Source organism: Ochotona curzoniae, unplaced genomic scaffold, assembly GCF_017591425.1.
Source record: "Ochotona curzoniae isolate NIBS_2020 unplaced genomic scaffold, NIBS_Ocur_1.0 scaffold_3835, whole genome shotgun sequence".
Classification (NCBI taxonomy): domain Eukaryota; kingdom Metazoa; phylum Chordata; class Mammalia; order Lagomorpha; family Ochotonidae; genus Ochotona; species Ochotona curzoniae.
The window spans coordinates 22,128,012-22,141,003 of NW_024467114.1; the positions used below are offsets into that span (position 1 = coordinate 22,128,012).

At 40.3% G+C, this 12,992-nt stretch overlaps 1 protein-coding gene across 1 annotated transcript in view; it reads right to left on the bottom strand.

The window, feature by feature from the left end:
• Window positions 1-12,992, bottom strand: part of BBS9 (Bardet-Biedl syndrome 9) — a 333,069-nt gene that overhangs the window by 189,109 nt on the left and 130,968 nt on the right. Inside the window, exons 16-17 of the mRNA XM_040965097.1 lie at window positions 9,149-9,289; window positions 5,859-5,954 (exon numbers count right to left, since the gene is read on the bottom strand). Coding sequence (XP_040821031.1) covers window positions 5,859-5,954; window positions 9,149-9,289 — 237 coding nt within the window. The remainder of the gene's footprint in view (window positions 1-5,858; window positions 5,955-9,148; window positions 9,290-12,992) is intronic.

A 12,992-nucleotide genomic window follows, 5' to 3' on the forward strand; every position in this document is an offset into this window, starting at 1 on the left:
ATGGCACATGGACACGCAAAACATTTCTCATGGTGCCTTCAGAAATTCTGTGAATGTATTACAACTTCAAATTGGTTATTAGAACTTGAATTTGAAGTCATCAGCCCTAGTTCATGAATGTACTTCCTCCAATTTCTCTAGTCATCCTCTTTCTCAACTGCATAAGACATAAAATAGTCTGGGGACTGTCTTCTCGAGTCCTGGCCCATCATTTCCATGCCACCTCCCCACATCCCCAGTCTTATGCTGGGTACTTCCTTCTGCCCCTAAGGCTGCCAGTGGTTCCCCTTCACTTCTCTCTACAAAAGGTACTAGGACCAAGGCCAGGGACAGCAGTTTTCTTTGTAAATGCCACTGGAGGTTTAAGGTTTTAGTCACAGCACAATTGTGTTCAGGTAGAAGTAGAGACACACAAGAATGGTAATGATGGAATGTGGATTTGAATCCTCTGAGTCGAGTCTTATCCAAGCTGAGATTAGAATCAAATCTATTAAATGCAAACTAGTCTGTAGGCACTCTTTCATTCACAGCAAGATGAAAGGGGTAAAATCAAGAATGAAGCAGAAGTTTCCATCATCAGTGAGCTCCCATAGACTTAGAAAGATGTCATGATGAACACTGTCTCTGTATCACAGAATCAGGGCCACCATTACACTTGACCTTGCCTCAGAGGGGCCAGGACTTCCCCACAGAGGATGTATTATTGTTTTTCAAGTACACAAAAACCAATCATATAGATTTAAATAACAGCAGAGGAACTGCAAAGGGTAGAAGCGACAACAAGAATTCTATCCTTACAGATGTTGGCAAAGCTAGTTGGCCCAGGAGACAGGAGACTCTCCCCTCACACCACTGGAAGTGTTTGCAAGGCACCGAGCTCTTTGGTCTTCAATGATTTCTTGAATTTTCCCCACAACTCAGAGTGAAAGAAAAAAGGGGCAACTCCATGAGCTGCTACAAGTGAGACAGGTGTGATTCCAGCTCAGTGCTGCCCCCAGGTCACTGCCACTTTCCTTTCTTAGGCCAGACGCGTGGCTTTTGGCTTCGGGCTAGCTCCAGTATGTAATCTTTCCATCTGTATGTTAGTCCAGCTTGTTGCCCTGATCCACAATCCAGATCTATACATCTTTCCTCTCTCTGGTCACTTTCGCGATATCCATAACACTGGCTTCAAATCCTGCTATTCCAGGCCACGTGGATATAGCAGATGCAGGGGAAGTTGCACATTGCAGCAAACTTGGCCCAAGACAGCAAGAAGCGGTGCTTACTCTGAATTACAGAGCCAGATGTGGTAGTGGCAAGCATGGGTGAGCTTGTTCAAACTACGAATCTCAGTGCTGTCATACTCACCATACCACCCTCACTGCAAGAAGCATCTGTAGAGCCACAGTGCGATGGTGAGCATGTTGCTCTCCACAGTAGCCCTGTGCCAAGAGATGCCACATTGTGAAATCTAGGCAGGAGCCACATGTCCCTCCCACTACACCACTCCAGACAGAAATAGGTTTTATCCATGGTGGAAAATTGCTTTCCAGACTTGCAACTTTTCCAATAGTGCCTTGACTCCTTCCCAGGGTAGGCACGTGGCTGGGCAGATGGCACTAGTAGTGCTGCTAATGTGGGAGTGGCTCTCCTGGGATCTCTTGGCACTCGCAGAGCTGCAGCTGTAAAATACTGGTGTAGACACAGTGACAGGCGTCCTCCAAGCGGGCAGTTCTGCCTGCAGCATGTCATCTTGTCCCAGAGCTCCTTCCGCACCTTTGCCTTTCTAAAACTGCCTACATCATTCTCGAATCATCTTTGGGCTTCCCTCAACAGGCCAGCTCCTACTGCAAATCCTGAAACAGCCACTCAACTGCCCTCATTCTACGGGTGCACGCCTTCTTCAGTTCAGAGTTCTTGAGAAATCCTGAGGAAGTTCCTACAGGAGGATCTGCTAAGAAGCTAAGAGAAGCACTCCCTCGAGACTTCCTAGGAAGGAACAAGATCCTGTACAACCCTTTGATTGTGAGATTGAGAAATCCTACGATGGAACAAGGTCCTGTACAACCCTTTGATTGTGAGATTGCTGCCTTAATGAGTTCGTTTTCTTTCATGTATATGTACCTTCTTAAAATAACAACTGCAACAGTGCCTGACACATTAAGCACCCAGTAATTAGTACCTATCATCACTGCTGTCATGACTTCTTCCAAACGATTGTAAACTAAAGGGCAGGAATTTCATCACAAACCTCTTTAGACCCACATACAGCACCTACTATTCAAATAACTTTCATGAAGCAGATATGGAAAAAAAAATCTTATTTCATAAAAATGTATTTTTCTGGAGCCAGTGCCATGGCCTAGCAAGCTAACTCTCCACCCAAAGCACCAGCATCCTTTATGGGAAATGGTTCAAGTCTCAGAGGCTTCACTTACAATCCAGCTCCCTGCTATTACCCTGGAAAGGCAGCAGAAGACAGCTCAAGTCCTTGGGGCCCTGTATCAACATGGCAGACCCAGAGGAAGCTCTTGGCTTTGGATGGGCCCAGCTCCAGCCACTATTCATTTGCGGAGTGCACCAGTGGAAAATTTCTCTCTTTCTCTGCCCCCTCATTCTTCCTTTTTTCCCTCCTCCCTCCTTCTCTCTTTGTAACCTCTTCACTAAAAAACAAATAAAAATCTTAAAAAAAAAATGCAACACCCATTGGTTCCAGTGGAAAACAGGGCTGGAAACAGAACCAACCCAGCAAATGCAACCACCAGCTGATTAGAGCGATGGACTGTATGGGACCCTGTACTTGCAAGTACACACAACAATCTGGTCTGGGATCACCTCAGACAAAGTTTCTTTGGGGATCTCCCCAATCGAATTGCCAGACTCAGAACCCTAACCATGAAGAGAGGTGCAGGTTCCACGGTCTGCCATAGAGTGTAAGTGCCAGAGCCAAGCCTCCTAAGAGGCTTGGACGGAGCAGTGGAGAGCATAACCAGCTGCACATGGAGGATATGGCAGTCTATCAGAACCTGCAGAGGATACCTGGCACCACAACAGAGGACAGAACAAATCAATCAACTACCCCAACCATATGTTGGCAGTGAAAAACTGGGCAAACAGAGACTCTAAGATGGACTATGTCAACCAGTGGATTCTACAGCAACTTCATCATGCTTGGAATGGCCAGGCTGGCAGCAATTCATAACTGCTGAACTATCAAAACCACTTGAGCAAGACCTTCAGAGCATGCCCCACTTCAGGAACCTGGAATGGGTGGGAGACTGGATGGGGCTTCTGCCTTTACCTCCACCTTTACCCCAGATACAGAAAAAAAAATGTGGAAATAATAGTCTTACCCACTTTCCTGTAGCCCTTGAAGCTTTGTGCTCTAATTAACTATGTAAAGATTGTCAAAAAAAATCTTTTTAATGGAAAAAAAATGTGTTTGCTCAACATAACTTTGATGTCATTTCACACACAGCTAGCAACTTTCACGGGGTTTTATACCACTAATATTTAAAACAAAAAATTCATTCACTCAGATTTTTGAAAGATTTTGCATGAGCCTGGTGCAGTAGCCTAGTGGCTAAAGTTCACACCTTACACACACTGGGATCCTATACGGGCACTGGTTCATATCCCGGCTGCTTCACTTCCCTCCCAGCTCCCTGTATGTGGCCTGGGAAGCGGTCGAGGACAACCCAACCCTGCACCCACATGGGAGATCCAGAAGTCCCTGGCTCCTGGCTTCAGATCAGCTTGGCTCCAGCCACTGCAGCCACTTGGGGAGTGAAACCAGCACATGGAAGAACTTCTTATCTGCCACTCCTCCTCTGTATATTTGATTTTGCAATAAAAATAAACAAATCTTTTTTTAAAAAAATTCAGGACCTAAATTTGAAACAGAAACTCAACTCTGCCCATCCGGCTCAAGAGTTTGATTTCCTGTTCTTCAAAGTATCATTTCCAAATTTAGCCAACATCAAACCTTCCTTGCCATTCTGCCAACAAGTCCGTGAAACCTGCTTGGACCAAGACTCAGTCTGATTTTTAGCAGAAGAGTTGCTAGAAAGGATTCCTCAGTTGCACCTGCCAGCTCTGCAGCTCACCCAGCTTCCTCGCTGAGGACATCATGGTTTAGAGATTCCCTTCTCTTTCCTGATCCTCAACCTCTCACACGTTTCCGCTAATTCTCACCCACAGAATGACACAAATCCTTCACCCTGCTTCTCACATCCGGATGACTAAAATTAGCCATCCAACATTCACTGAAAATCCCAGGTACTTAAAACTTGCAACCCCAAATACCCTGGAACGTATCCTTAGCTCAAGCTGCAGCTTAGACTGCATGGATCTGAGCTCCAAACTATATGAAATAACCAGTTTTTACACTATTTTTAAAGCTCTATGAAATCTATTATTTATAGATAATTATAAAATCACTTCAATTGTAATACAAAAGTTATAGACCGTACTCAAGGAATTATCTTTGTAAATATTCACAGAAAACACCTAACCCTTGACTCAGCATCAACAGACTGTGCATCTGCTAAATGAAATCTTTGACTTTATATTTGAACATTCTGAAAATTAGACACACAATGCTTTCTCATCATTTTAGTTGGCTAGGATCCTATCAATTGTATAAGACATCTGAATGCTATTCTTACTTCATTACCAAACAGATGCACATAGTTTCTTGGAGAAATATTTGCGAGAGCTTTTTTAACAAAGGAGAATAATTAAACCAAAAAAAAAAGAGCCCAAATTATTTCATCATTGAACTGATGTCTGAGGCTGACCAAAACTAAGCAGCGTCACGTATCTGCAATCAACTACAATGTACTGTACAGTTAAAATTTTGCTGAGAGTCGGCCCTTACGACATAGATTCTTCTGGCAATAAAATAAATGTTTTTAATGGTGCCATTATAAAGCAAGACTAATCACAAATACCATAAAAGTGCAGAAAGCTGTCATCTGGCCTATGATTTCTGTGTCTTGTTCTAGAACCATTACTCATACCCTAGTCATACCCATCACTCATCTACCTAGTCAGAAGCTGCTATGATTTTAGCCATGGAAATATCATCAGTGTTTCTAAATGGGGAGTATGTTCCTCATGCTCATGGCTTTGCTTTTCTCAAAAACTGATGTAATTACTTTGCTCATTATTTAAAAAGCAGTAACAAATTAAGACAGCAAATGTATCAAACGCAAACTGAGAACTCATTGCAAAAACTATAAATGTTTTTCCTCTTTATTGGAGCATACTTAATCAAACTACTTCAACACACACACACACACACACACGCACACACACAATTTTCTCCCCAATACAAGTTTGCAAAAGACTGTCGTTCTTAATATCTTAATTTATTTTCATGAAGGTATGTCCAACAGGGTTCAGTAGCTTCAGACAACACATACACCAGAAGCCATTTTTCCATTGACTAGTTTTCCATTATTCTCAGGAGAGGCAAATAAGTCATTAAAATATACTTGAATCTGAAAAGCAAACTTGACTATCACAATTATTACTTGTCTGTTGAGAGGGATTAGTCTCAGCAGAAGTTATTTATTTTCACAATTAGATCTACTACAGTACAATATGAGGAAATAAAAATATACTGCTTCCATAAACAGTAGTCAGTTCAAATTTCAGCAATTCTTAAAACCTAATTCACCACATACATGCCTATCTTGAAAACATCTAAAAATTTTGAATTCCTCTCTCAAACTCTCCTCATCCCCCTAAACTAACACGCTGAACACCATAGAGCTCAGCATTTGATACCTAATTTAACTTCCCCTTCTCTAGGATTCATGGCTGAGAGGGTGCTCTAAAAGCTATACCAACATATGTACGTGTAGACTTACGAGAAGTTTTGGAAGCCAAAAGGGTAACTCGGGAACCTCCTAAGAAACGGAAACCCATTACATTCACCTGGTCATCGTCCGACTGATTGGCAAAGCCTATAAAGAAAAGAGAAAAATCAGTTAATGTAATGACAAAAAGGAGAATGCTAACAATTAAAACAGGAAGAACTGTTGTGTAAGTTTTGCTTAAATCACATTATGTTTGAGGCCCATGTTAGAACTATAATATGTTAACCTTGATTTTTCTCATCTCCTAATGGGTCATTCCAAGCTGAATCAGCACATGTACAGTAGGAACCTAGAATATTCTGTCACAAAAAAATCACACTGTGGTTGAATGAAAAGAATTTGAGAGCAAATGCAAAGATGGACTAGTGCTGGTCAAAGAAGAACATAATTGAGTCTCGTTAAAGATAAAAATTATAACTGAGTAAAATATGTGAAATACATTTAAAGATATGAGCTCACATGGAAGCTAATAGCAAAACACAAATAATTATTTGAGGATCCTAGAAAATCAACTATGTGTATTTTATATTCTATATATACATACAGATCTCCTCAAACAGTTGTAAAGGAGGTACAGGTGTATGGCACAGCAAAAACATCACCACATAAGATGCCTTTTCGTTTCAGGTCAAAATGCCTGGTTTGAGGGCCACCTGCTCTGCTTCCCATCCAGCATTCCACCAGTGCACACCTGGAGGCAGCAGGTGATGGCTCAAATACTTAGATCCCTGATACCTGTCTGGGAGAATCCTATGGAGGTTTGTGGCTTCTGGCCTCAGCCTGGAGCTCTGGCTGTTTCGAGCATTTAAGGAACAAACCAGTAGGTACAAGATTGATTCTCTCTCTCTGTCTCTCTCTGCTGGAAATACGACTTCTACAAAGTTATGTTACAAGGCTCTTTTTTATCTCTTTTGGTTCTATTAACACAGAGCATACAATTTTTCTTGAAACTGGAAATACTTATATGCCTAGGATGAACTTGAACTCTATTTTGGCAAGAGATGTACTCATGTGTATAAGAACAAGAGCAATAAAAATAAAAATAAAACAATAAAACAATAAAAATAAAACAAATCTTAAAAGAAAGAAAACCATGTGATGAAATTATGACTATGGGAAACATACTAAGAAATTTCTTAGGAAGCTTTTGCATTAAAAAAAATGCTTTACTAATAAAAGCTTTAGTTGCTATTACAGCTGTCTCTTCCTCCTACCTCGTGCCAGGTACATGATGCCTGAAACTGAATCAAATGTTATTGCTATAGAACAAACTAGAGGTGACAGACTGCAAAGCAAGACAAAAGCTGGGTCATTCATAATAGTCACAGACCATTGCAACAGGTCACAATGCCCACCATTGCTCTTTTCTTCACAAGATAATAAAATACCTCCATCGCTAAGTCACATTTACTCAGAAGCATCCAGATAGCTAAATTTGACATATGTGTATACACACACACACACACACGAACAGGGAACAACCATGCACACACATTTTTGTATCAAAAAATTCAGGAAAAGGGAATTAAATTCAATTGAATGCAGAAAAAAAAAACCTTGACATCCATGTATAGATTTTTTCATAATATGTATTTTCCACAAAATTTATAAGGTCCTGCATAAGCATAGATTTCAATTTCTTAATAGAATAATTTAATCTTTTAACCTGCTTTTCCATGAATGCTTTCACATGCACTCAAGTGTAAATGAATCTTTTTAATATAGCCATTAGGTCTACTACGATCTTTTACAATTACATTATTCTGTACTGGCAAGGTTGGTGGTGTTTGACATCTTCACTGAAACACTGCTGACAGCATCAACTGTCACGGTCCTTCAGGAAGTTAATTTCACACCAGTTTTGTTTTGTTGTTGTCTGTGAGTCAGAGAAACCAAAAGATACAGATGCGATCCACTGGTCATTCTGCAAACAGCAAGGCAGGTGAGGTCAGGAGCTGTGAGCTCAATCCAGGTATGCCAGATGGATGACAGGGTCGCACTTGCGCCACCACTTGAGGACTTCCGGGGTCTGCACTAGTTGGAGTCAGGAGATAAAGTCAAGGATGGAACCCAGGTGCTACAAGGTGAAGCCTTGGAAACATTCTTACCCTTCCTTTTCATCCTCTTAATCCAGCAATTCCACTTTCAGATATTCATCAAAAATGAATAAGCTTGCAGAAGTATTGTTACAAAGATATTCATGACAGGTATGCTTATAATACAAACTAAAACCAAAATAACTAAAGGTATAATACTGGTTATTAAAGTCAGCCAACAACATGTGTAGACAATGGGATGCTGGACTGTCTGACATTATCTGTACCAACAATGTCAGGGTACACTTAAATAAGCATCTGATAGAATTATGACTCCTTAGGAAGGACTAAACCATTGTGGTAAATTGGGGAAAATCTGTTGGGGGTGGGAGTTTGGGGGTGAATCCCAGCCTGTACAAAATTGTACCACATAATTCAAAATGCAAAATAAAAATATATTTTTTAAAAAAGTCAGCTAACAGTGCTGATTTTGAATGAATGATTAAAGGAGCTGGTTTAATCCCATATCTTTTTTTTTCTTAACACTACTCCATTTCCAAGAAACATATTAGATGTGGCACTATAAACTTTGGTTGCTGATGAAGTTTCATCCCATCAAAACCCCGAGAGGCTGTAAAGGAACCAAAACACCTGGGGAAAGCCGTAGCCTCACAAAGCACCCTCAGTGGTCACAGTGACGCTGGGGCCCTCTGAACAATCAGCATCACCAAGTGTGCGTGACCGCCTCCCCAGCTCCTGCAGATGGCTGAACCACAGAGAGCACCAATCGTTATGTGATTTCTCAGCGGCCTAAGAGCGTGCTTTTAAAAGATACGTATCCAAAAGACTATGGTGAAGATGAATAATAAATATTTTACTTTAAGATGGTTATATCCAAAAACCTACAAGAAAGGTGAATAATATTTACATCCCAAACTAAAAAAATTCCACAGCCTACAAAGAAACATTTGATTGTTAAACAAATTTCTGAACACCTAAGTAAAATAATGATTATAATAATCTTAATCAAACCTTTAAAAGTACACCATATTACTTTGTAGACAGAAGAAGCTATTCTCCTTTGAACAGGCAAGCAAGAGGGGGAGGGGAACTCCCTGAGGCGTTTTTATAGTCTTGCTTAACAATTACCTGATAATTCCCCTCTCATTACCTGCTGATGAAGGATTCCATTCTGAAGACTGCAGCATTTCTGATGTTACCAGAACATGACTTGGGAAGCCTTACCTGGGAAGAGACTGAGGAGGCTGACGGGGGGCTTGTTCGTATCAATAGTTAGCTTGTGGCTTGCGGTCTTGGAAGGCTGACCTGGCTGGCAGATTAACTTCAGGGGAAGTCTAAATTTACACTGGATAACACGAGGAACTCCTGAGGAGAGGGGGAGAGGAAGAGAGAGAGAGAGAGAGAGAGAGATCCATAAACATGACAAGAAAAAAACCCATACTACAAGTAGTCAGAGCAGTAACACAGATCACAAATTTATCACCTTCCTACCTCATTTAGCATAAATGAAGTAACTGTAGAGTGTTGCCATAACTCATATTTTTATTACTTTTGGAAAGAACAATGCAAAAAAACTCTTTAAAAGAGCATGAACTGAAGTCTATCTTTAATAGTTGTAATATTTTTAAATCTTCACACCAGAACATCATATAGAACATTATAATCCCTTGCATTCGATTAGTGAATTGAGCCTTGGAGAGCTTCCAAGCTCCAACCCTAATCCAAGAGTGCCACCTAAAAGAACACAGAAAACGAGTCCCATCGCGGACTCTCCACGATCACCACGAAAAACTTCTCTACCCATGAATGTTTCGCATCTTTGGCAATTTTTACAAGTAAAAATTTCATTAATCTTAATTTTATTCATCCTTTCCAATAAATTATGGGGAGGCAGCACTCACTCTACTGAAGTCCATGTCCGAGTTACACACTAATATTAAGAAGATGGCTTACATATGAATTTGATTTTATAAATCATTGTAAGTCACATTTGGAAAGGCTCTTCTAGTAATTTAGTTATCAAAAGTTTTCAACAATCATGCACATGCACTGAAAGATAAACACACGAAGAGTTTTATATCAGAATTTTAATTATTTAAATAGCTTTCAATAAAATTGAAACCAAAGCAAACCAGAACCCCTACTTATAAATCTATTCAAGGAGTGCTACCGCCTTAGTTCCCCTTCCTTTTATTTTAGATTTATGTTTTTGATTGATAAGATGAACTTAAAAGATAGGATACAGATTCCTTTGTACACTGCTAGAGAGACATGAAAACTCAAAAACAACTTAACCTACATCGTGCCTCCACATACAAATCTCTTTATTTCTTTATGGTGGAGTCAGCAAACAGCTTGAAACCAGCAGAAGCTGTTAACGTTCAGAAACAACAAACTGGAACCCAGATTCCTGGGACTGTCTATTTTGCTATGCCAGTTGGGGTCGTGTGACTTACTCCACACTCAAGCTCGGAACAGACTTCTCAGGACTGACTGCACGCCACTAGGATAGTGAAAAATCATCTTCACTGGCAAGCACATTGATCTGTGAGGCCAATTAAATACTTTTTCAGAGCATGGAGAGCATATTTGTCATTCTCTTCAACCTAATGGACCATCCATCAAGTTTTACCTAGTTCATCCTCTGTTCATAACCAACAGATGTTAAACTCACTTCTCTAGGAATCCTGGATGCAAATTATATCTGGTGTCTCTTCAACACAGCTCCAGAATATTATTTCCTATCATTCTGTGAGGTTTTGAGAGGCATGTGTATTTGTACTTAACAATGATGAAATATTTCACTTCAGAATGTTATGGTAACATGATCTAAGATACTGCCCAAACCACAGTGATCTGTATCGCCACAGACAAAAAGAAAGAAAATTTTCATTTATTCTATACATTCTCAGATTATGTAAATATTACCAGCGAATATCCTTCCCTTACAATAAGTAAGGTGGACCTTCCTCTAATAGATACAGTCTGGAAAGAACAAGGAAACTGAAACCTTTTTCATTTGTTCAATGTTTAATTGCAATTTGTCTTCATTTTATTTGAGAGAGAGAGAAACCATTTCTTCCATTTTGTTGGTCTGCTATTTAACTTCCCAAATGCCAGCAACAGCCAGCCTGCAGACAGGAGCCCAGAACTCCTGCTGGGTTTCCCACATGGGTGTCAAGGACACAGGGGCTTAAGCTTCCTAGGGTGTGCCTTAGCAAGAAGCTGGATGGGAAGTGAAGTGGTCAGGATCTGAATCAGGCACCCCAATGTGTGCCACACGGTGACTAACTGTTATAACACATGCCCATCACATTTTTCATTTTTAATGGCAGTAAACAACAAAAACTACTTGATCTGACAATTCTACATATGCCCCAAGAGAAACAATCCTCTCTATACTTTCAACCAAATTTGGAGCTAATTGTTCAAACAAAAATCCGACTGAACATGATCTTCCCAAACTGTGCTACTAAAACTGTGCCCTTTATTTTACTTGAACCAGGTACTTCACTGAAGTCACATTAAAAAATAAACTCAACATGGTCAACAACACGGACTTCATGAAGAAGTCAAAGAAACTGATGGTATACTTAAGTTCTCACAAATAAAACAAATGGGTGGCAAGCACTAATGAACAAACCCGAGAGGCAAACGACATGGTAACTCAAGTCACAGTTTGGTGAGCCAGCTAATGGTATTATCACACTCTAGGGCAAGTCCTGCAGTTGTGAAAATGTGTAGGCCCCCTCTAGGATTTCTTTTCTCTCCAGGAATTACAAACCTGTTTCATAGGACATTTGGAAAACATTACTTTGAAAAATGATGACACTTAGACTTAATAAAATGATTGCAGCTATTTGTTTAAATGATGGCAGCTTGAAAAGTTTTTGCATTGGGGGAAAGAAGTGTACAAACCTGTTCAGAAAGCATTTTTGGAAAACCATACCTTTCAGAGGGAAAAAAAAATGACAATGTCACTATTTTCCAGCATGTCTCCCCTCAAATTAAAATGTACCCACTAAAACACAATCTCTAGTCTTTGGGGTGTATCAGAATCCTATTTCTCCTGAAATCTCTATAGTCTCTTGAGAGAAACAGTCAAGTGTTAATCTGGCTTCCAGTTACTCCACTGGCTGTAACTGTATCAAAGAGCCTGAAGCCAAACACTATGAGGGTACTATGGGAGTGTGCATGAGTGGACCTGCAACAAAGGGAGAAGAATTACATGCTTTTAAAGACTCTCCATGGAGGCTCCTAGAACAGCTCTCAACCTGGTTAAAAGCAACTAATTGGTCCCAACTTCACTACCATCAGCAATATTTTCTCTCTGTAGTTGGCAAAATAGTCTAGCTGGTTTGGTCAACTCAGCCTTATGCCAAGAAAAAAAAAAAAAACAGAAAATTGTGTCATTCATTTTCCTCAAATATTGCCCTAATCATTCATCAGACTGACTTCGTTGTACAGTTTTTCTACTAAGTATAATAACTTTTCCTTCAAACATTTCCCTTCCCCCTAACTTCCCAGAGGAAGCAGATAGTTGCAACTTCTGTGGTGCAATTAATCACAAAATAACACTCAGAACATTCACATCAAAACCAGCCCTGGCAGAGTAATTTTTTCAGGAAGTAAGTCTAATTACATCTGGCACACACAAGAGCCCCACATCACTGTCAAATTGGAAATGAAACTGTACCTTAAAGGAGCAAGAAGAATATATATGTAGAATAACCTATATGTGTGTGTGTGTGTGTGTGTGTATAATCTATCTATGTAGTGCCTTTAGAACTTTTTCCAGGGGCCTGCTACAGTCATTTCACATTGAAAACAAGGAGACCCAAAGTAGTAACAAGGTCTGGTAGCCAGGACTTCCTTGATCCCTTCCTGGTGTGTCTGGTTACGAACTGTTCTTCATCTGCAGTCATGTCTTACGCTGCCCATGTCACGTAACTTTAATGCAGAAATAATGGAGACTAATTCTTCTGGGACAACATAAAACCTCCTGTGGCTTCGTTTTTTCCACGTGTCAGAGCAAAAATGCATATCTGCAGCACAGCCTGAACACCTC